General features: G+C 47.3%; 1 protein-coding gene across 3 annotated transcripts in view; it reads left to right on the top strand.

Moving 5' to 3' along the window:
* Positions 1-23436, top strand: part of TRIO (trio Rho guanine nucleotide exchange factor) — a 3522386-nt gene that overhangs the window by 3207269 nt on the left and 291681 nt on the right. For all 3 annotated transcript variants that reach the window (XR_011200906.1, XM_069219639.1, XM_069219640.1), the window contains one exon: positions 21888-22009. Coding sequence is in view for 2 of the 3 variants with exons in the window: in XM_069219639.1 (XP_069075740.1) it covers positions 21888-22009 (122 nt within the window). In the remaining variant the exon portion in view is untranslated. The remainder of the gene's footprint in view (positions 1-21887; positions 22010-23436) is intronic.

The following is a 23436-nucleotide window of genomic DNA, read 5'->3' as shown; positions in this document are numbered from 1 at the left end:
CCAACTTCCTGTCCCAGTCCCAGTATGTCTAAAAAACGTTTCCTGGCAAACCTTGACCACTTCCCTTCACCTCCACCCTCCACACCCCCATCCCACCCCCATCCTTCCCCTAGGGCCAGGCTTTCCAGGTTCCAGCCCAGCACCTCAGCCACCAAATCCCCAGGCACAGTGGTGTCAGCAACTGTGGGGTCATCGAGTCCGCCACTCATCAGTGCTGCCAGTGTGCCACGTAGCGAGGTCAAGGACATTCCGCCACCTGCCAAGGTGAAAAAGGTGCCCACATCCTGGAGGGAGAAGCCGAAAGTACCAGCCACCAAGGGCTCAGCAAAAACCAAAGGGGATAGTGGCAAGACAACTGTGGCACCATCAAAGCTGGGGAAGGGCCAAAAGCTGAAGAGCAGGTCAGGAGAGGGCATGGTGGCACCGACTGAGGGACCAGTGTCACACTTTCTGTCCACGACCACGCCAACCTGTACAGCGGCGAACACCGCTAGCTGCCCTGCCACCACAACCGCCAACTGCACTGCCCCAGGCACGTCTACAGCCTCAACGACAGTCCCCGGCCTCTTCCCCAGTGGGCAGCCGTCCGAGGCTGCAGGAGACGTCCTGCTGTGTCCCTCAGCAGGTGCTGACCCATGCACCGCGGCAAGCACCGCCACGACAGACACCGCCACGACAGACACCTCCGCAAGCACCGCCACCTGCACCGCCCCCGGCACGTCTACAGCCTCAGTGACAGTCCCAAGCCCCTTCCCAAGTGGGCAGCCGTCTGAGGCTGCAGGAGATGTCCTGCTGTGTCCCTCTGCAGGTGCTGACCCATGCACCGCCGGCAGCACTGCCGCAACAGACATCGCCGCAAGCACCGCCACCGGATCCCCGGCGTCCTCGGACACAGGCACCACAGCTGACATGGCTACCATCCCCAGTGGTCAGTCGTCTGAGGCTAGAGGAGAGTTCCTGGACCCTGGGCAGCTTCCATGAGGCATTTCTTCCATCACTGTTTACACCTTCAGGTGGAAGGCAGAGCCGCAGCAGTGTGGGGTATGTCGCTGCCTCCATGGCTTATCATGCTACCTGAACCTCGCAAATCTCGTGGCACGCACACCCAGGTGAGGGAATTGTACCGGCCACACTGCAAGTGAAGCACTCTGGGCAACAGGCCCCCTCCAGAACCAGTGGAGAAAGGAATCCACTACCTCAGTCCTTGGCAGGTGAAGCACTCTGGGCACAAAGCCCCCTCCAGAACCAGTGGAGAAAGGCATCCACTACCTCAGTCCTTGGCAGGATGAAGCACTCTGGGCACCAGGCCCCCTCCAGAACCAGTGGAGAAAGGCATCCACTACCTCAGTCCTTGGCAAGATGAAGCACTCTGGGCACCAAGCCCCCTCCAGAACCAGTGGAGAAATACATCCACTACCTCAGTCCTTGGCAGGATGAAGCACTCTGGGCACCAGGCCCCCTCAAGAACCAGTGGAGAAAGGCATCCACTACCTCAGTCCGTGGCAGGATGAAGCACTCTGGGCACCAGGCCCCCTCCAGAACCAGTGGAGACTGGTATCCACTTGAGAGACTGTGGCTTTGCACTCCCCAGGATAAAGCAGTGGGCAAACCACCCACTGGAGAGACTTGTGAGACTGTGGCTTTGCACTCCCCAGGATAAAGCAGTGGGCAACCCACCCACTGGAGAGGCTTGAGAAACTGTGGCTTTGCACTCCCCAGGATAAGGCAGTGGGCAACCCACCCTCTGGAGAGACTTGAGAGACTGTCGCTTTGAACTCCCCAGGATAAAGCAGTGGGCAACCCACCCACTGGAGAGACTTGAGAGACTGTGGCTTTGCACTCCCCAGGATACATCAATGGGCAAGGAGCCCCCTCGTGCAGCAGTGGCGTTGTGCGTTCATCAGGCTGAGGTGCCCCCCTCCCCCTGAGGTGCCTGTATATTTTCGATCTGATACCCCAGCAGTGTTTTCTCTGTTTCCAGTCAGGTATCATGTGTGGGCCTCTCCCATGCATTTTGGGCCCAGTGGTCCACGGACAATGATTAGTACACTATCCGGACTTGTGTAATTGGTGTACATATTTGTATATACAGAATTTTGACTTTTGAATAATAGATGTTTAATTATTACAATGGTTATAATCATTTCCTTTTGTCCTTGCGTTCTTCCAGGGGGTGGGGGGTGTATATGTAATGTTGCTGCATGTATTTGTGTGTATCTTGTTGTGTGTGAGGGTGAGAGTGGGGGTGTTGTGTGTGTGTGTCACTCTCTTTCCTCCCCCCTCCCCTGTGTTGTAGGTGCAGTACTCACCGTGGTCGCCGCCGCCGCCGTTCGTACTGCTGGTAGAAAAAGAGGTAAACCAACATGGGCAGTACGTGTAGTTCGGGCTCCATGGTGTCCTGGTTCCTCGGGTGTCGAGAAGTGAGTGTTTTCCCTTCTGTGTACTGTTTCCGATGTGCTTTTGATAGCATTGGTTCCGCCCCGGAAAAGGTGGCGGATAGGCCTCTTGTGATACAGTGGGCGGTACTTTGTCTCCCGCCTGTCTGTTGGCGGTGTCCGCTGCGCTGTTCGTTTCTACCGCCGTGGCAGTCGGAGTGTTAAAGTGGCTGTCTATGTTGGCGATTTCCGCCACGGTCGTAATCCCATTTTTTTTTCCGCCGGCCTGTTGGCGGTATTAACGCCGCTTTAACATCGACCGCCAGGGTTGTAATGAGGGCCATAGTGTGCACAGAGTCCAGGGGTAGAGGTAAGATAGTGGCAAAATTAGGTAATTCTAATGCTCTAATATGTGGTAGTGTGGTCGAGCAGTAGGCTTATCAGAGGGTAGTATTAAGCATTTGTTGTACACTCACTGGCAATAAATGAGGAACACACACTCAAAGACTTAACTCCAGGCCAATAGTTTTTATATAGAAACATTTATTTTCTTAATTTATTCTTAGAACCACAAGTTCAAGATTTGAAGTAAATACAAAAACTGCAAGGTACTCCACACGGATAAGTAAGGAACTTTGAATTAGAGCAATAACATATACAGTTTTTGTTAGAATTGCAGAAAGCTATTTTAAAAGTAGACACAGTGCAAAAATCAACAGTTCCTGGGGAGGTAAGTATTGGTTAGATTGTGAGGTAAGTAGGACACTTACAAGTCTTAGTTCCTGGGCATAGACAGCCCACCGTTGTGGGTTCAAGGCAACCCCAAAGTTACCACACCAGCAGCTCAGGGCCGGTCAGGTGCAGAGGTCAAAGAGGTGCTCAACACACCCAGGCGCCTTTGGAGAACAGGGGTGCTACTGTTCCAGTCTGCCAACAGTTAAGTACCCTCGTCCTCGGGGGGCAGACCAGGGGGGATTTGTAGAGCACTGGGGGGGACAAAAGTAGGCACACAAAACACACCCTCAGGGCACAGAGGCGGCATGGTGCAGTGTGCAAAGCAGGCGTCTGGTTTGTATTGGATTCAATGGAGAGGTCCGGGGGTCACTCTGACGATGCAGGCAGGGCACAGGGGGGCTTCTCAGGCCAGCCACCGACTGGGCTAGGCAGAGGGTAGCCTGGTGGTCACTCCAGCACTGAGGTTCAATTCCTTCTGGGCCTAGGGGCTGCGGGTGCAGTGCTTGGTCCAGGCGTCGGGTCCCTTGTTACAGGCAGTCGCGGTCAGAGGGAGCCTCTGGATTCTCTCTGCATGCGTCGCTGTGCGGGTTTAGGGGGTCGTCTCGGGCTACTCACGAGGTCGCAGTTGCCTGGGAGTCCTCCCTGTGGTTTTGGTTCTCTGGATCTCGAACCAGGGGCGTCTGGTCCAGAGGGTGAAGTCTCACAATTCCGGCGGGAAGAGTGAGATCTTTGAAAGTTGCAGAAAAGTTGCAATGTTTGTTGAGCAGAGCCACTGCTCACAGGAGTTTCTTGGTTCTTAGGTTCAGGGCAGTCCTCCGAGGCTTCAGAGGTCGCTGGTCCCTGTTGGAGGCGCCGCTATTGTAGGTTTTCGGGTTAGGAGACAGGTGGTAGGGCTGGGGCCAAAGCAGTTGTCGTCTCCGTCGTCTCTGCAGGGCTTTCAGGTCAGCAGTCCTTCTTCTTATTTCAGGTTGCAGGAATCTGATTTCTTCGGTTCTGGGATTCCCCTAAATACTAAATTTAGGGGTGTGTTTAGGTCTGGGGGGCAGTAGCCAATGGCTGCTGTCCTGGAGGGTGGCTACACCCTCTTTGTGCCTCCTCCCTTAGGGGAGGGGGGCACATCCCTAATGGGAATCCTCCAAAACTAAGATGGAGGATTTCTAAACGCAGAGGTCACCTCAGCTCAGGGCACCTTTGGGGCTGTCCTGACTGTTAGGTGACTCCTCCTTGTTTATCTCATTATCTCCTCCAGCCTGTAGGAGGCTGGCCTGGCTTATAGTGGGTACCCAGTGGTACTTACACCTTGTGCCAGGTCCAGTTATCCCTTATTAGTAGATTAGTAGTGTTCTAGCAGCTTAGGCTGATAGAGGTAGCTATAGCAGAGCAGCTTAGGCTGAACTAGGAGACATACAAAGCTCCAATTATACCACTTATATCATAAAGCACTATATCACAAGAAAACACAATACTCAGAGTTACTAAAAATAAAGGTACTTTATTTTAGTGACAATATGCCAAAAGTATTTCAGAGGATATACTCCCTTAGGCGGTAAGTAAAATACACAAAATATACGCACAAACCAAAATCAGGTAAGTAAACCACTTAGAAAAGTAGTGCAAACACTGTAGAACACAATAGAATTCAATAGGAGACAATAGGCCTAGGGGCAACACAAACCATATACTCCAAAAGTGGAATGCGAACCTCGAATGGACACCAGATCTAGTGTAGTATGTAGAGGGTCGCTGGGAGTGTAAGAAAACACTAAGGGTGTCCAAGATAACCCACCCCAAGACCCTGAAAAGTAGGTGTAAAGTTACCCTACTACCCCAGAAAGACAGTAAAGTCGAGATAGGGGATTCTGAAAATGCAACAACTGACTGCAAAGCACTGAAGCTGTATTCCTGGACCTGAGTACCTGCAAAGGAAGAGGACAAAGTCCAAGAGCCACGCAAGTGTCCAGGGGGGTCAGGAGCCCACTAAACCCCGGATGAAGGTGCAAAAGGGCTGCCTTTGGGTGGAAGAAGCCGAAGATTCTGCAACAACAGAAGGTGCTAGGAACTTCTCCTTTGGTCAGAAGATGTCCCACGGCGTGCTGAAGGATGCAGAGTTGTTTCCACGCTGAAAGACCGCAAACAAGCCTTGCTAGCTGCAAGAGTCGCGTTGAAGATTTTGGGTGCTGCCAGGGTCCAGGAAGGACCAGGAGGTAGTCCTTTGGAGGAGGAGACAGAGGGGGCACTCAGCAACAGAGAGAGCCCACGCCAAAGCAGGCAGCACCCGTAGAATAACCTGAACACGCGTTCAAGAAATCTGAGCAGGGCGGTCGTCTCAGCACAACAAAAATGGGTCCCACGAAGTCGGAGGTCAACTCAGCGAGTTCGGCAATGCAGAACGGAGGGCTGGGGACCTGGGCTGTGCTGTGCACGAAGGAAGTCTTTCAAAAGTGCACAGAAGCCCTAGCAGCTGCAGATCACGCAGTACACAGGATTACCGTCTGGCGTGGGGAGGCAAGGACTTACCTCCACCAGATTTGGAAAGAAGGACCACTGGACTGTCGGGGTCACTTGGATCCAGCTACTGTGTTCCAGGGACCCAGCTCGTCAAGATGAGAGGGGACCCAGAGGACCAGTGATGCAGAAATTTGGTGCCTGCGTTGGCAGGGGGAAGATTCTGTTGACCCACAGGAGATTTCTTCTCGGCTTCCAGTGCAGGATGAAGGCAGACAGCCCTCAGAGCATGTACCACCAGGAAACAGTCAAGAAAGCCAGCAGGATTAGGCGCTACAATGTTGCTGGTAGTGATCTTGCTACTTTGTTGCGGTTTTGCAGGCCTCCTGGAGCAGTCAGCGGTGAGTCCTTGGCAGAAGTTGAAGAGAGAAGTGCAGAGGAACTCTGGTGAACTCTTGCATTCGTTATCTGAAGAGAACCCCACAGGAGAGACCCTAAATAGCCCTAAGAGGAGGATTGGCTACCTAACCAGGTAAGAGCTAAGAGCTATCAGGAGGGGTCTCTGACATCACCTGCTGGCACTGGCCACTCAGAGGTCTCCATTGTGCCCTCACACCGCTGCATTCAAGATGGCAGAGGTCTGGCACACACTGAAGGAGCTCTGGGCACCACCCCTGGGGTGGTGATGGACAGGGGAGTGATCACTCTCCTTTCCTTTGTCCAGTTTCGCACCAGAGCAGGGGTCGGGGGCTCCCTGAACCGGTGTAGACTGGCTTATGCAAGGAGGGCACCATCTGTGCCCTTCAAAGCATTTCCAGAGGCTGGGGGAGGCTACTCCTCCCCAGCCCTTCACACCTATTTCCAAAGGGAGAGGGTGTAACATCCTCTCTCAGAGGAAATCCTTTGTTCTGCCTTCCTGGGACTGGGCTGCCCAGACCCCAGGAGGGCAGAAACCTGTCTGAGGGTTGGCAGTAGCTGCAGTGAAAACCCCAGAGAGCTAGTTTGGCAGTACCCGATGTCCATGTTGGAGCCCCGGGGATACATAGGATTGGCACCCCAATACCAGATTTGGCTTGGGGGGACAATTCCATGATCTTAGACATGTTACATGGCCATGTTCGGAGTTACCATTGTGAAGCTACACATAGGTATTGACCTATATGTAGTTCACACGTGTAATGGTGTCCCCGCACTCACAAAGTCTGGGGAAATTGCCCTGAATAATGTGGGGGCACCTTGGCTAGTGCCAGGGTGCCCTCACACTTAATAACTTTGCACCTAACCTTCACTAAGTGAGGGTTAGACACATAGGTGACTTAAAGTTACTTAAGTGCAGTGTAAAATGGCTGTCAAATAACGTGGACGTTATTTCACTCAGGCTGCAGTGGCAGTCGTGTAAGAATTGTCTGAGCTCCCTACGGGTGGCAAAATAAATGCTGCAGCCCATAGGGATCTCCTGGAACCGCAATACCCTGGGTACCTAGGTACCATATACTAGGGAATTATAAGGGTGTTCCAGTGTGCCAATCAGAATTGATAAAAATGGTCACTAGCCTGCAGTGACAATTTTAAAAGCAGAGAGAGCAAAATCACTGAGGTTCTGGTTAGCAGAGCCTCAGTGATACAGTTAGGCACCATACAGGGAACACATACAGGCCTCAATTATGAGCACGGGGGTCCTGGCTATCAGGATCCCAGTGGCACAGGCAAAAACAAAGTGACATATAAGTAAAAAATGGGGGTAAGATGCCAGGCAAGATGGTACTTTCCTACAATAATATTCTAATGAAGAGACTGCATCTTAGATAGCAAAGCATGGGCTGCAATAACCAGGATGATACAGCATGACAAGATTAAAATTGTGACAAGGAGAGTAAAGCATAGGAATAACGGTACCATATTGTCACTAGAATCAATAGAGTAATTCCTACCTAGGCTATAATAGAGCACAGCGTGTTAAGCTCTAATTCTGCCCTTCAGGTTCCCCTGGGAAGACATCACCCCCCTACCTGAGCAAAGGGCTGATATCTGCATAGGCAGTTGTAGCTAAGCAATCAGCATACAGTTGTGGTTCTCTCGCTGGAATCTCCCTCTAACCTGTGAGGGACAGGGAAGTGTTTTTATAAAAAAAAGCTGATGTTCTGAGAAAATGTCCCTACGTAAGAATGTGTGTTTTCTATGAATGTCAGTGACAAAACTTTATACCACATTCATCGGCAACCTATCTTACTGTAGCCTTGAAAGAAGGACAGAGTGAGCAAGAATGTCTTGGTTGACAACAGAGTGCTGGCCTAGGCAAAAGCAGCTAAATAGAGAGAAAATAAAACAAGACCGTAAAAGTGGCTAAATAACAATTATAAAATGCAGCCGAATAAAATATATCTAGGTTAAAGTGCACAGCGGCAGGCCTAGTATGTTAAAATAACGTGTATGAAGCTATAACTAAAATGGCTACTCAACCATAGGATATAGAGCCTATAGATCCTATCATAATCCCCAAAGAAACAAGCAAAGTAAGCAAAAAAGCTTCTGTTGCAAAGGGCCCATAGAGAGAGTGGGGAAGGTAGTTAGGGGCAAGAAATTAAGAATAAATCAGGGACAAGGGCGGGAAGTGGTTGCCCCAAAAAAGGGGAGCGCGCCCCAAAAGGCACCTAGTGTACCATATATAGAAGACATTCAACTATTAGAAGGGAAGAAGTATTCCCAAAGAGTGGCTGCTGGCGGGATGCCTGGTCCTTGACCTGGAAAAGGCTTTCAATTCTCTGGAATGGCCGTATCTTTTTGAAATCTTACGACGGTTTGGCTTTGGACCTTGTTTCCTCCATATGGTTAAGCTATTACACACTAGTCCCAGGGTCTGGGTCAGGACGGGTAGGAGTGTTTCGGAACTGGTTGAGATCCGCAGAGGCATGAGACAGGGCTGCCCCCTTTCTCCGCTGCTGTTTTCCCATGCCATAGAGCCGTTGGCTGCGGTACTACGTGGCCGAGGCCCCCATTGGAGTGTTGAATTGAGGGACGGCATGCACACCATATCATTATACACAGACGACCTCCCATTGTATTTTAGGGACATTATGCAGATCCCCTCAGCAGTCGGGACTATACTGCAACAGTTTGCCATCCTTTCCGGATTACGAGTCAACTGGGCAATGTCATGCCTTTTTCCCCTTGACCCTGATCTCCCGAACCCAGGGTTGCGCCTTTCTGACGTTGATGTTCCCTGGCAGCCACACACGTTTAGATACTTAGGCATCCACATCTATCACCGAAAGCATGACCTTTTGGCAAACATTGCCACTCTCTGTGGCTGGTAGAGTTGCCCTCTTGAAAATGATCGTGTTACCACGACTATTATATTATTTTTCCAACCTCCCATACTACATACCGGCTAGTTTCTTTAGGGAACTGGAACCCAAACTGCGCGAGTTCATTTGGAATAAAGGGCGCTGTAGGGTTGCGCTTAAGAAACTCCTGCAGTTGGAACGGGGCAGCCTTTCAGCCCCCAACCTAGAGCATTATTACTGGCTTCTCAGCTCCAAAGGGTGTGCAGATGGTTGGCGGGACTTCACCTCTCTGACACGGCAACTACCACAGAGTCCTGGTCCCTTATGCGATTGACGCATCTGTTCCACCCACTCACGCACTCAGCGCCACTGGAGGAGCTTCTCCTTAACGTGGCGTACCGCTGTTACCGCAGATCCCTGCAGCTCACAAGGGAAATTATCCCATTCACTCCGGCCTTTGCACTACTGGGCACATCTCGTGGTTCTGGGGTCACATCTGGAGTCGAGCTCTGGGCATGGTATGCTGCGGGTTTGCACACACTGGGTGACCTGTACAGTGATGTCACGCTGATTCTGTTTTCCACCCTAGCTGCTGATGCGGGCCTCCCAGTGGGACAGTTCCGGCTGTATAACTCACTATTAAGATCATTATCGAGCAGGTGTGGTGGGCGGACCTTACCTCTGCTCCTCCAACCCACCTGCTAATACAATATCTACAAGTCATGGGACATGGCAAACATCTGATCGAGTGGTTTACGGAAGCACTCCGAACCCAACTGTTGCATGAACACGGTGTGCTGCGTGCAGCCTGGGAGAGAGACTCTGGCTCCCTCCTCGCGGACCCACAATGGAAATCTGTCCTGTCCAGCCACACCACCATTCCTAGCAATTCCAGATTTCGACTCATACAATTCTACATTATTCACAGAGCATACCTTACACCAGCTCGCATTAATAGAAATTTCCTTCGCTGTGATGAGGCTTGACCCAGTTGCAAACATCTTGCTGCAGATCTCTTCCACATGTTATGGTCTTGCCCCTCATTACATAGTTATTGGGAAGCTGTAGTTGCTAGTTTATCGACATGCACATCACGCACATTGCTACCCACATGGGAGATCTGTGTATTGGGTTTATTTCCTAGAGGCCCGCGACACAGGGCTACCGCAAGATTTTTAGACCTGGGATTTATAACAGCCAAAAAGCTGATAACTCGTAGATGGAAGGCTACTGAGCCACCAACTGTGTTGGCCTGGACAAGGTCCTTCTTGATCTGGGCAGAAGCCGAGGGAGGATGCACTTGGGTTGTGCAAATACCCCTTCTCAGATAGCTGGAAAACAATGTTGTCATCCTTGCAGGGCCCAGAACCTGATTCTCACTCAGCAGAGACAGCCTAGTGTTTGAGGCAGCCCAGGGATCATTGGACACTGGGGACATCCTGAAGGGTCTCTGATACGCTTAGCATTTATTATGTTTTAATTCCATGCCCTTAAATTGGGACAACGAGGACACTGGGCATTTGGATTCATGGTGCGGTTTAACTGCGCAGATGCATCTACACACCATTAGGGGAACTCCACACACCCGAAGCCATTGTGATATTGTTATCGATGGTTTAAAGCTAAAGTACTCCATTGTTATAAAATGTTACTGGTTCATTCATTAATATTCCAGGATCAGCCTTTATATGCAATGTACAAATGTGTTCACAGTCGAATAGAGAAGAAATGGAATGACAAGATGATTGGTAACCTGTGTCTAAGCTCAGAGGACCATCTAACCAACACAAAAATATCTAACACTCGAGCTTGGATAAATCTTCACCGATTGTAATGTATGATGCACAAGTCCGGGTAACCACTACATTATTCTTTATGTGATTGATATATGCCCACTAACCCTTGTTGAAGAGGCCTATGGGACTGTGTCATGTATAACAGCTGTATTCATCTACTGTGTCAATGCTAATATTGTACTAAACTGTCATTATATTTTAAAAAACAATAAAACGATTCGGGAAAAAAAAGAGTGGTAATGATAGCAGGAAGGGAAAATAGGGAAAAAAAGGAAGGAAATACCATTAGACAAGCGTAAAAAAGGGTGAAAAGTGGAGAAGTAGATAATTTAGTTTGCCAGGAGAAGGATAGGATTGTATCACCACAGTAGGGCCCTGGAATTAAGAGGAAGATGTACAGTCCAGAAGAAAGTAAGAGTAGATGGATATATTTGGAAGCCTGGGGAAGGAAGATGGGGAGAAAACGGCGGAGAAAGCTAAAGCCCCTGAACTGCAGGCACCTTCTAGAAGTTATGGCCTTGTGCCCAAGTTTAGGTGAGATTGGGTCAGAAGACATAAAGCAAATCGGGTTTACCTTAAACTCGCAAGGGGCGGAAGCGACAAAGGCTTTCTTTTACTCTGAATGTGTCAGACAATTGGTATTGCGAGCAGAGATGGAGTTAATGAAGGAGGGCTTAAGTTTGGTTCAATTAAGCGAACCAGAGCTCAAGGAAAGCAATAGTAGAGCCCTTAAGTGTTATGCAGGTCTGTTCCTCAACCAAGTGCAGTATAACTTGGTAGGTTGTAAAAATCAAACGACGTGTGTGGATGGTAATAAGGGCAGATTAAGTGTAACTATTTCCACAGAGCACAATGACCCAAAATTGAGGAACCGATTTGAGCCCCTTATAAACCCTCTTGATAATCACAGTGGGTGGGAGCTGAGTGATGAGGACTAGGAATTAAGCGCTTCGCACAGCCATCTGATTTTTTCCTGGAACTTAGGAGGTTTTAAAAAACATTTAAAATGAGATCTATTTAAAGAAAGGCTGGAAAAGTATGATATTATGTGTTTCCAGGAAATGTGGCTGTGCGAAGAACCTTAACCTGTAGATGGTTTTATGAGGCTATTTAGGGGTGCACCTCGACAAGGTTCAGGCCGTCCTTCGGGGGGGCCTAATAACTCTGACTTCATCAAAAATAGTGAATAGACTCACATAGGTGAAAACTAAATGTCGCTGGTTACTGGCAGGATAAGTAGACCTCTACAATAATATTGGAGGGTCCAAACAGCTTAAGATAATTAACGGATATATATCAACTAGGGATGACACATGATTATGATATCCAACGGGGTTTGTTTGAGGAAGATTTGGAAGCAATATGTACAGATAAAGCAGAAAACTTGATCCTAATGTTGGGAGACTTTAACCATAAACTTGACCCCAATAGTAGCGATGAATTGTATAAGGAGCTGCTAGCTGCCGCACATATTCCACATAGTATTTTTCCAACTGCAGAATGTACCGCCCGGGACTTGTCTCTAGTAAGAACACTAGGATCCCTAGGTCTGTTCTGCATAAATGGCATTTGAAGACGGATCGCCCAGCAAAGCAAACCTTTTGAATAGGCAATCAGGAGTGCCCTATTGACTATGCCTTCATAAATACTTGGCATTTTGGCGAAGTACTAGACTTTGGGAATGAGCACCTAGCGAGCAGCGATCATTGGCCTCTTCGGCTTACAATCGGGCCAGTATACAATGCCCAAAGAGAAAGAGAAAAAGTGTTGACGTTGCAGGTAGAATACCCACGCAGGATAACTACCCAAATTACAGACAGTAGTTTAAAAGTGCTTAACGAATTGATAGTAAATTATAGAGATATCAGTATGGAGGAAGACCTAAACAATACTTTTAAGGGATACATTAGGGGAATTGAGAAAATAGTTGAATGTTTAAAAGTAAAGCTAAAAAAAACTTGGAGGAAAAGACAAAGGGAGAAGTATGCAGGGCTAACAAAAATACATGGTATAACCAGGAGTGTAGGAGCCAGAAGAGTAAGAGTAAGCTCCGTCTAGCAAAACAAAGTTATAAAACAATTTTAAGGCAGAGGAAAAGGGAAAATATAAATAGGAATTGGGAAGTAATGATAAATGTGATAAGAACTCAAAATATTAGGGGATTCTGACAGTTGATAAGGGAGGGAAAAGCTACGGGAACTATGCAGTGTTTGGTTGGTGAAGATGACTGGAATAAACATTTGTGCAATGTATATAGAGGAATGGACGTTGAGGGAGAATGTGGAGTTAATAGGAGGATAGGTGGGGTTATAATATGAGCTTTTTCCCTGCAAAAGATAAAAGAAACAATTGCAGGGCTCAAACTAACTAAAGCTGTGGGCCCAGATAATCTTCCAGCAATAATGATAAAAAATAATATCGACTGATGGGACAAATTCTTTTATGCTACATTTTAAAAAAAAATTAAATTACGGTTGTTTCCCTGAGAATTGGAAGTGTGCCATTATTAGGCTGATCTATAAAAAGAATGATCAAAACACAACCAAAAAACTATCGCTTAATCAGTTTATTAGATGCAGGCGAAAAGGTTTTCACAAAGTTATTGTTGAGGGAAATTAAATCCTGGGCAGAGATAAATCATTTGATACTGGTAGAGCAAGTAGGTTTCAAGGAAGGTCATTCGACAATAGATCATTGTTTCAGTCTTTGGTCACTAGCGAAAAAGTCAATTGAAATGCAAGGAAATCTATTGTGCTGTTTTGTCGATTTTCGTGCCGCGTTTGATTTGGTGGTTAGGAAACTGTGTTGGAACATGTTAAATCGGTTGGGGGTTGATTCAGACATATTATTTCTTTTTCAGGGTCTGCATTCACATAATTGGGCCCAAGTAATTTTAGATATGAGTGGTTCACTCTCAAAGAAGATCCCTATAAGGAATGGGCTGTGGCAAGGTTGTGCCCTAGCCCCATTATTATTTGCTATATTTTTTATCAGACTTACCAGGCTTGCTAAAGGAGGCTAAAGGCTTATTTCCCAAAATAGACGAAGTTCATATCTCCTATTTATTATATGCGGATGACCTGGTGATAGTTGATATGACGGAGCTAGGACTTCAAAGAAAATTAGATGTGTTTAACTCTTAATGTCAAAGGAAAAAAATGGTAGTAAAAATGGATAAAACGAAAATAATGGTAATAGGAGACAAAAGAGTGTATTTACCTACTTCTTGTGAGAAGAAAAAGGAGAAAAGGTTAAAAAATATAAATATTTAGGCATGTGGTTTGACTCTGAATTAGGATGGCAAGAACAAAGTGAAGCGCTAAACAATAGAGCTTTAACATCGGTATGGGGTTAAAACAATTTAGCAGTAAATATGGGGGGCCGTCCCTCCGTCCGGTGGTGTCCGCTTTTAATGCTATGGTACGCCCTCAAGTCTAATATGGGGTAGAAGTCCTAACACTCTCTGGGAAGCAGAGCTGGGAGGCAGAAGAAAGTAAGGGCCATATGTACAAACACATTCTCCCATAGACACAGAATGAGTAAAAAACCTTTGCTACATCTGGCCCTAAATGCGTAAAACACATACTATTGCTGCCACCCTCAAGTATGATACAAGCTATAAGAGCGGAATGTCAAATGACGGCAAGGACCTACCAGGGAATCAGGCTGCATTGAAATTTTGGTGGAGCCGAAGAGAAGAGTGTAGGAAAATGGCTCCCTGTTGCAGTTACCCCCCACTTTTTGCCTGATACTGATGCTGACTTCACTGAGAAGTGTGCTGGGACCCCGCTAACCAGGCCCCAGCACCAGTGTTCTTTTACCTAAAATGTACCATTGTTTCCATAATTGACACACCCCTGGCACACAGATAAGTCCCTTGTAAAACGTACCAGTGGTACCAAGGGCCCTGTGACCAGGGAAGGTCCCTAAGGGCTGCAGCATATGTTGTGCCACCCTAAGGGACCCCTCACCTAACACATGCACCCTGCCATTGCAGATTGTGTGTGTTGGTGGGGAGAAAAAGGCAAAGTCGACATGGCAGCCCCCTCAGGGAGCCATGCACACAAAATACTACCTGTGGCATAGGTAAGTCACCCCTCTAGCAGGCCTTACAGCCCTAAGGCAGGGTGCACTCTACCAAAGGTGAGGGCATAGGTGCATGAGCACTATGCCCTTACAGTGTCTAAGCAAAACCTTAGACATTGTAAGTGCAGGGTAGCCATAAGAGTATATGGTCTTGGGAGTCTGTCATACACGAACTCCACAGCACCATAATGGCTACACTGGAAACTGGGAAGTTTGGTATCAGACTTCTCAGCCCAATAAATGCACAATGATGCCAGTGTACATTTTATTGTGAAAGACACCCAGAGGGCATCTTAGAGATGCCCCCTGAAAACATACCTGACTTCCAGTGTGGGCTGACTAGTTTTACCAGCCTGCCACACACCAGATATGTTGCTGGCCACATGGGGAGAGTGCCTTTGTCACTCTGTGGCCAGGAACAAAGCCTGTACTGGGTGGAAGTGCTTCTCACCTCCCCCTGCAGGAACTGTAACACCTGGTGGTGAGCCTCAAAGGCTCACCCCCTTTGTTACAGCGCCACAGGGCATCCCAGCTATTGGAGATGCCCGCCCCCTCCGGCCAAGGCCCCACTTTTGCCGGCAAGGCCAGAGGAGATAATGAGAAAAACAAGGAGTCGTCACTGGCCAGTCAGGACAAACCCGTAAGGTGTCCTAAGCTGAGGTGACTCTGACTTTTAAAAATCCTCCATCTTGCAGATGGAGGATTCCCCCAATAGGATTAGGGATGTGCCCCCCTCCCCACAGGGAGGAGGCACAAAGAGGATGTAGCCACCCTCAGGGTTAGTAGCCCAGACCTAAACAAACCCCAAAATTGAGTATTTAGGGGCCCCCAGAACCTAGGAAGATAGATTCCTGCAACCTGAAGACGAAGAAGGACTGCTGACCTGAAGCCCTGAGAGAAGACAGAGACACCAACTGCTTTGGCCCCAGCCCTATCGGCCTGTCTCCCCACTTCAAGCAAAACTGCAACAGCGACGTGTCCCCCAGGGTCCAGCGACCACTGAAGCCTCAGAGGACTACCCTGCATCTAAAAGGACCAAGAACTCCCGAGGACAGCGGCCTGTTCCACAAAGACTGAAACTTGCAACGAAGAAACAACTTTTAAAGGACTGCACGTTTCCCGCCGGAAGCGTGAGACTGTCCACTCTGCACCCGCCGCCCCCGGCTCAACCTGCGGAGATACACCACTACAGGGAGGACTCCCTGGCGACTGCGAGCCCCTGAGTAGCCAGAGTTGACCCCCCTGAGCCTCCACAGCGATGCCTGCAGAGGGAATCCAGAGGCTCCCCCTGACCGCGACTGCCTGCTTCAAAGAACCCGACGCCTGGGAAACCCACTGCACCTGCAGCCCCCAGGACCTGAAGGATCCGACCTCCAGTGCAGGAGCGACCCCCAGGTGGCCCTCTCCCTTGCCCAGGTGGTGGCTACCCCGAGGAGCCCCCCCTTGCCTGCCTGCTTCGCCTAAGAGACCCCTGGGTCTCCCATTGAAACCAATTGCAAACCCGACGCCTATGTGCATTCTGCACCCGCCGCCCCTGTGCCGCTGAGGGTGTACTTTTTGTAATGACTTGTGCCCCCCCTCCCCCCCTACCTGCTGGCAGACTGGAACCGGGGCACCCCCTATCTCCATTGGAGCCTATGCGTTTTGGGCACCACTTTGACCTCTGCACCTGACCGGCCCTGAGCTGCTGGTGTGGTAACTTTGGGGTTGCCCTGAACCCCCAATGGTGGGCTACCTTGGACCCAACTTTGAACCCTGTAAGTGCTTTACTTACCTGAAAAACTAACAAATACTTACCTCCCCCAGGAACTGTTGAATTTTACACTGTGTCCAATTTTAAAATAGCTTATTGCCATTTTTGCCAAAACTGTACATGCTATTGTGATGATTCAAAGTTCCTAAGATACCTGAGTGAAATACCTTTCATTTAAAGTACTGTTGTTTGTAAAACTTGAACCTGTGGTTCTTAAAATAAACTAAGAAAATATATTTTTCTATATAAAAACCTATTGGCCTGGAATTGTCTGAGTGTGTGTTCCTCATTTATTGCCTGTGTGTGTACAACAAATGCTTAACACTACCCTCTGATAAGCCTACTGCTCGACCACACTACCACAAAATAGAGCATTAGAATTATCTCTTTTTGCCACTATCTTACCTCTAAGGGGAACCCTTGGACTCTGTGCACACTATTTCTTACTTTGAAATAGTATATATAGAGCCAACTTCCTACAACCATTTTCACCAATTCTAATTGGCACACTGGAACACCCTTATAATTCCTTAGTATATGGTACCTAGGTACCCAGGGTATTGGGGTTTCAGGAGATCCCTATGGGCTGCAGCATTTCTTTTGCCACCCATAGGGAGCTCAGACAATTCTTACACAGGACTGCCACTGCAGCCTGAGTGAAATAAAATCCATGTTATTTCACAGCCATTTTACACTGCATTTAAGTAACTTATAAGTCACCAAATGTCTAACTCTCACTTAGTGAAGGTTAGGTGCAAGGGTACTAAGTGTGAGGGCACCCTGGCAGTAGCCAAGGTTCCCCCACATTGTTCAGGGCAATTTCCCCGGGCTTTGTGAGTGCGGGGACACCATTACACGCTTGAACTACATATAGGTCAATACCTATATGTAGCTTCACAATGGTAACTCCGAATATGGCCATGTAACATGTCTAAGATCATGGAATTGTTCCCCCATGCCACATCTGGTATTCGGGTGCCAATCCCATGCATCCCCGGGGCTCCAGTATGGACCCCGTCCCCGAGGCTCCAGTATGGACCCCGGGTACTGCCAAACTACCTCTCTGGGGTTTTCTCTGCAGCTACCGCTGCTGCCAACCCTCAGACGGGTTTCTGCCCTCCTGGGGTCTGGGAAGCCTAGTCCCAGGAAGCAGAACAAAGGATTTCCTCTGAGAGAGGGTGTTACACCCTCTCCCTTTGGAAATAGGTGTTAAGGGCTGGGGAGGAGTAGCCTCCCCCAGCCTCTGGAAATGCTTTGATGGGCACAGATGGTGCCCTCTATGCATAAGCCAGTCTACACTGGTTCAGGGATCCCCCAGCCCCTGCTCTGGCGTGAAACTGGACAAAGGAAAAGGGAGTGACCACTCCCCTGTTCATCACCACCCCAGGGGTAGTGCCCATAGCTCCTCCAGTGTGTCCCAGACCTCTGCCATCTTGAATGCAGAGGTGTGAGGGCACAATGGAGACCTCTGAGTGGCCAGTGCTCGCAGGTGACGTCAGAGACCTCTCCTGATAAGCTCTTACCTGGTTAGGTAGCCAGTCCTCCTCTGAAGGCTATTTAGGGTCTCTCCTGTGGGTTTCTCTTCGGATAACGAATGCAAGAGCTCACCAGAGTTCCTCTGCACTTCCCATTCGACTTCTGCTCCAGGATGCCTGCAAAACCGCAACAAAATACCAGCAACATTGTAGTGCCTAATCCTGCCAGCTTTCTCGACTGTTTCCTTGTGGTGCATGCTCTGAGGGCTGTCTGCCCTTCCTGGAACTTCTTTCCACTTCTGGACTTGGTCCCCTTCCTTTGCAGGTCTTCAGGTCCAATAATCCAGCAGTTTTTCTTTGCAGACTTGGTTGTCTGCTGCAAAATCCCCAAAACGAGGTGTAGCGTGTCCTAAGGAAACTTGCAGTACTTTACTCCTGCTTTTCTGGGCTCTGCGGTGGAGTAATTTACTTACCTTTACTGTATTCTTACTCTCCCTGCAATTCTGCACACACTACACTTGTCTAGGGAGGAATTTGTGATTCACATTGCACTTTTTTAGCATATGGTTTGTGTTGCCCCTAGACCTATTTTCTCCCATTGCATTCTATAGGACGTCCTACTTTTTGCATTGTTCTATGACTATTTACTTGTCTAATTTTGGTGTCTAGTGTATATATTGTGTATAATACGTACCCCCAGAAGTAGTATTTTCTCTAAGATATTTTTGGTACTGTGTCACCCAAATAAATACCTTTATTTTTGGTAACACTGAGTATTGTCTTTACTTGTGTATAAGTACTGTGTAACTATAAGTGGTATTGCATGAGCTTTGCATGTCTCCTAGTTCAGCCTAAGCTGCTCTGCTATAGCTACCTCTGTCAGTCTAAGCTGCTAGAACACTACTACATTGATTAACCGGGGTAAGTGGACCTGGTGTAAGTACCCACTACAAACCAGGCCAGCCTCCTACACTGACATACACACACATTAACGCACCAACATACACATGCATATACAGACTCATACCCACATTCACCCACAAATGCATACATTCATTCACACACACATCAACACACACTGACATACATTCTAGCACACACGCATTCACACCACACAACATACACGCACACTCACACCCATTCATGCACACAAGCATTTCACATGCACACAATCACATACACCCCCACCCCCACAGACTCACACAACACCCGACTTACCTGCTTGCAGTGGGTCCTCCGGCAGGAGACGGGACGCAGCACTGCTGCCAACAGCAGCGTCTGCCAGCAGAACGCCGCCAGACCGTATCATGGATCATGATACGGTCTGCGGCGGTCTACTGGCGTGGCGCTGCTGCTGGGAGCAGTGCTGCGTCCCGTCTCCTGCCGCTCAGTATCTGCAGTGACACCTTACCGCCGTCCACCAGCCTTCTGGCGGAATTCCGGCTACGGTCATAATATGGCGGACGGTAGGTAAGCACGGCGACAGTGTTTTGGCGGCCGTCGCCACAGCGGTAGGCGGTCATTACCGCCAATGTCTTAATGAGGGTCTTAATGTTTCTTAGTCTATTTGTCTGCATCATAGGTTCATGTTGAAGAAAGTCTGTTGTCTTTGTTTTTTAATGAGGTACTATTTAAATCCTCAGATCCCTGTAAGCATATTTAAAGTATCAGCTGAAATGTTTAGGTACCGTAAATTAATACATAACCAAATGGTATCTAATAACGGGATGATCCTTTGCTTCAGTTTTTAATAAATACGACTGCCGAGATTGGAATTTAAACCTATTGTCTTACATATACCAGTTTTTAAAACTGCAAAGGTCAAAACCTTTCAGCTGTTTGTGAATTTGAGACCCATGGCAAGGTTTTTTCAAGTATATCTAAATGAAACATTGTTGTCCTTCCCTCCCCTCCTTAATTTGGTCACTCTTGAAGTGCATGTATTGTAATGTTTGTTATGTGGGCCCTCCAACTCTGCAATTTTGAATTTAATTCCTTTTATGAGGCCCATCAAAGCAGTCTTTGAAAATGGTCTGAGAAAGGACCCAGAGGATATGCATGCATATGCCATTGGAACAGCTCATCTCTCTGTTGTGGGGATGCATTCTATCACTGTAGCATCCAAAAACAGGTTCCAATTTTTCAGTCGGATTACTCTTCTGATAAGATAAGAAAATGGAAACAGGAATTGGGAGTGTTGTTGGAGGGCCGTAGGATGTATAACTATAAGGACTTCACATCGTACTAAATCTAAACAAATTTGGAACAAACTTGGGATCAAAAGTAGTCTTGACAGTCATACTGCATACTCTCATAATAGTGTGGGCGGTACATTGTCTTCCGCCTGTCTGTTGGCGGTGACAGCCATGCTGTTTGTTTGTACCGCCGTGGCGGTCAGAGTGTTAAAGTGGCTATGTTGGCGGTTTCCGCCATGGTCATAATTTAATTTTTTTTACTGCTGGCCTGTTGGCGGTTTTACCGCCGCTTTACCACCGACCGCCAGGGTTGTAATGAGGGCCAAAGTGATGAACTAGAGATACTGTCCATTTAAAACTCCATCTAAGGCCTATTATGCAGCACACAGAGTATCAGAGTTTGTTGTGACAATACAAAGGACCATTCCACCTTGAGACAAATGATCTCTTGAGTGACTATTATTCCGGCTTCTGCCCTACCACAGGAGTGTAAAGTGCACCACTGAAGTTAATGGAATAATTTCTTGACGCCACAGGAAAAGAAAGATAAGAGATCTGTGTATGAAAACATCTGAATCTTTTGGTGGCCTTTGACATTAATCACTACAAACTCCAACTCAACGTCCCTGCTTCCTTTTTGTGCCACAGTGGCATCCTTTCTCATGGAATATGTACACAGAGTTTAACTAGGCTCCTCCTGTCAGCCTGAAAGGTTTGAGTCCAATGCAGTATGACATTTATGTGTTGTAAAGGAGGAATGTAGATGGCTCCAACTGTTTAGCAAGATAACAGCAAAACGTTCATTTTGGTGGCTATGTTTCAGGAGAGACAACAGAGAGGTTATTTACAGAGTATTGGCTTAAAAAAAAGAGTAATGGATGAGACCATCCGGATCTGAAAGTGGTGTTGAGATTGGATCATGCTGCAGAAAGTCAGAGTACCACCACAGTACTGGAGTAAGTAACAGACCGAGTGCTTGCCCCTCATTATGTTCACTACTTTGCGGATGCCAACAGCCAGAAGACTGCATGTGTAGCAGTGCTAGCCCCTAAACACCAAGAAGCCAATAGTTAAGAGCTGGCAGCTAGTAGGACAGACCACACTAGCCAGCCCAGGAATCAAAATGTATTCATCAGCTAATCGTTAGCAGAGCCTCAGATCCATAAAAAAGCTCCAGCCAGGAAGGGAGGGTATTTGCAGAATCTGGGTTCAGCCGGAGGCTCCTTGACTAACACCAGGAACCTAGGCATTAACACTGAGGAGCCTCAAGTGATATTTTCATTGAAGTGTCACTCGGTCACTGTATCTAACCAGCAGTGGCTTTCCCAATGTCCAGGTGGTGGTTTGAGGAGGAGAACATTGGTTTAAAAGGTGTCAGTATCTGCCTGGACCAGAGGGAATCCTGTCATTATGAAGAATTCTCAGGAATTAATAAATATTCTCATGTGTGAAGATTCAGGGACTGAAATTTCTGTTGGTGATATGTTCTCTCCTTTTGATAGTTCTAAAGTGTTGCCGCAGTGGCTGCGTATGCACTAAATGAATACTAATTAAATTAATTTTGTGTTTGGACATTTGCTGTCTCTCCTTCACTTTCATGCATGCTTGTGCTCTTACTATTAAAATTCCATTTACAGAATAAGGCCTAGAAATAGGGACTATCACAGCTCTGTGATCATTAGTTGTAACTAAAGTAAGTGTTTGATCATTTATTCACTCACATGTACGCACGTGTTTTTTTAGTGATGTTGGTGAAGCGACGCTCAAAATTGTAGATGTGACTTCAGAGGATAATGGAACCTACTCCTGCATAGCTGCAAATGACCTTGGTTCAGTTACATCATCTGCCAATCTCCTAGTTGTTGGTGAGTATCTTTTCCGGTACCAACATCTATCATTTGTATCACAACAGAAACCTCTAGGGATTTATCAATCTTAAATTGCAGATTTTACTAGTTTCATTGTGAATTCTTGGTGGAGACGTTACCTTGCAGGATATTTTAATACCGTTTTAAATGTAGTGATTACTTGCTCTGTCTTGGAAGTCTGGTTTCCAGTGCAAGCTGCCTCATTATGAATTTAACCTATGCTATTCATGCATCTGCTGGGCTGTCCTCAGACTATGCAGCTGTTTCAACTCATATAAAAAGAGGCTTGATTTTATTTTTTAAATCAGTTGTAGGCAAATTATCGTTATTTTCGCTCATCTTTTTTTACAGTTGGTAGACACAATATAAGTATAGACCGCTACATGTTTGCAGCATATGTTTTATTGTAGATTCACATACTGTACACAGTCTTTGATTTGACATTAGCTATGCCTTTAATCGCTCACTCCTATATCACAATAAAGCCACAAAGAAGTACTATGCATTGAAACTTGGATTATTTTTTTCCAACTGTGGGGTCCTCATCGGGATCTCATGTTCAAGTGTAAGACAAAAACAATGCATGACTGTTTTCACTAAGAGTGCAGAAAAACAAGCCCTTGATATAGCGACAGGTTGGACTTTAGGAACTTTTTGATCGTGAGTGAGGCAACATGGTAGAGCCGATGTGCAGCTGAAGTGCTCCCTTTCTACCCACAGAAATCCTGCAATATTCTGAGGCCAACTGGCCTCTGCTATGCTCAGTATCTGCATTGAGAAGTTGACAAAAAGATAAAGTGAGACACCATCTCATAGTTTGGGAGGAGGAAAAAGAGCCGCTCACCACCCAACACCCAGCAGTCACCCAGAGCAGCAGCAAAGACACAATCCCCACCTTGCAAGGCTCATAGTGATCAGAACTTTAGTAAACATTTTAGCCACCCAACGCAGCCCGCAACCACACATTTTGTGACAGCCCGCCTTCCGCCACCTACAATATCCAGTGTAGGAAGTTGGCTCTGTATATACTATTTCAAAATAAGAAATAGTGTGCAGAGTCCAAGGGCTCCCCTTAGAGGTAAGGTAAGATAGTGGCAAAATTCGATAATTCTAATGCTCTATTTTGTGGTAGTGTGGTCGAGCAGTAAGCTTATCAGAGGGTAGTGTTTAGCATTTGTTGTACGCACACAGGCAATAAATGAGGGACACACACTCAAAGACTTCAGGCCAATAGGTTTTTATATAGAAAAATATATTTTCTTCGGTTATTTTAAGAACCACAGGTTCAAGATTTGAAGTAAATGCATAAAATGCAAGGTACTTCACACAGGTAAGTTAGGAACTTTGAATAAAAGCAATATCATATACAGTATTTGTTAAAATAGCAAAAATCTATTTTAAAAGTGGACACAGTGCAAAAATCA

This window comes from Pleurodeles waltl, chromosome 2_2 (genome assembly GCF_031143425.1).
Source record: "Pleurodeles waltl isolate 20211129_DDA chromosome 2_2, aPleWal1.hap1.20221129, whole genome shotgun sequence".
Classification (NCBI taxonomy): Eukaryota; Metazoa; Chordata; class Amphibia; order Caudata; family Salamandridae; genus Pleurodeles; species Pleurodeles waltl.
The sequence above is the reverse complement of the archived record's forward strand: the minus strand, read 5'-3'. Positions and strand labels throughout refer to the sequence as shown.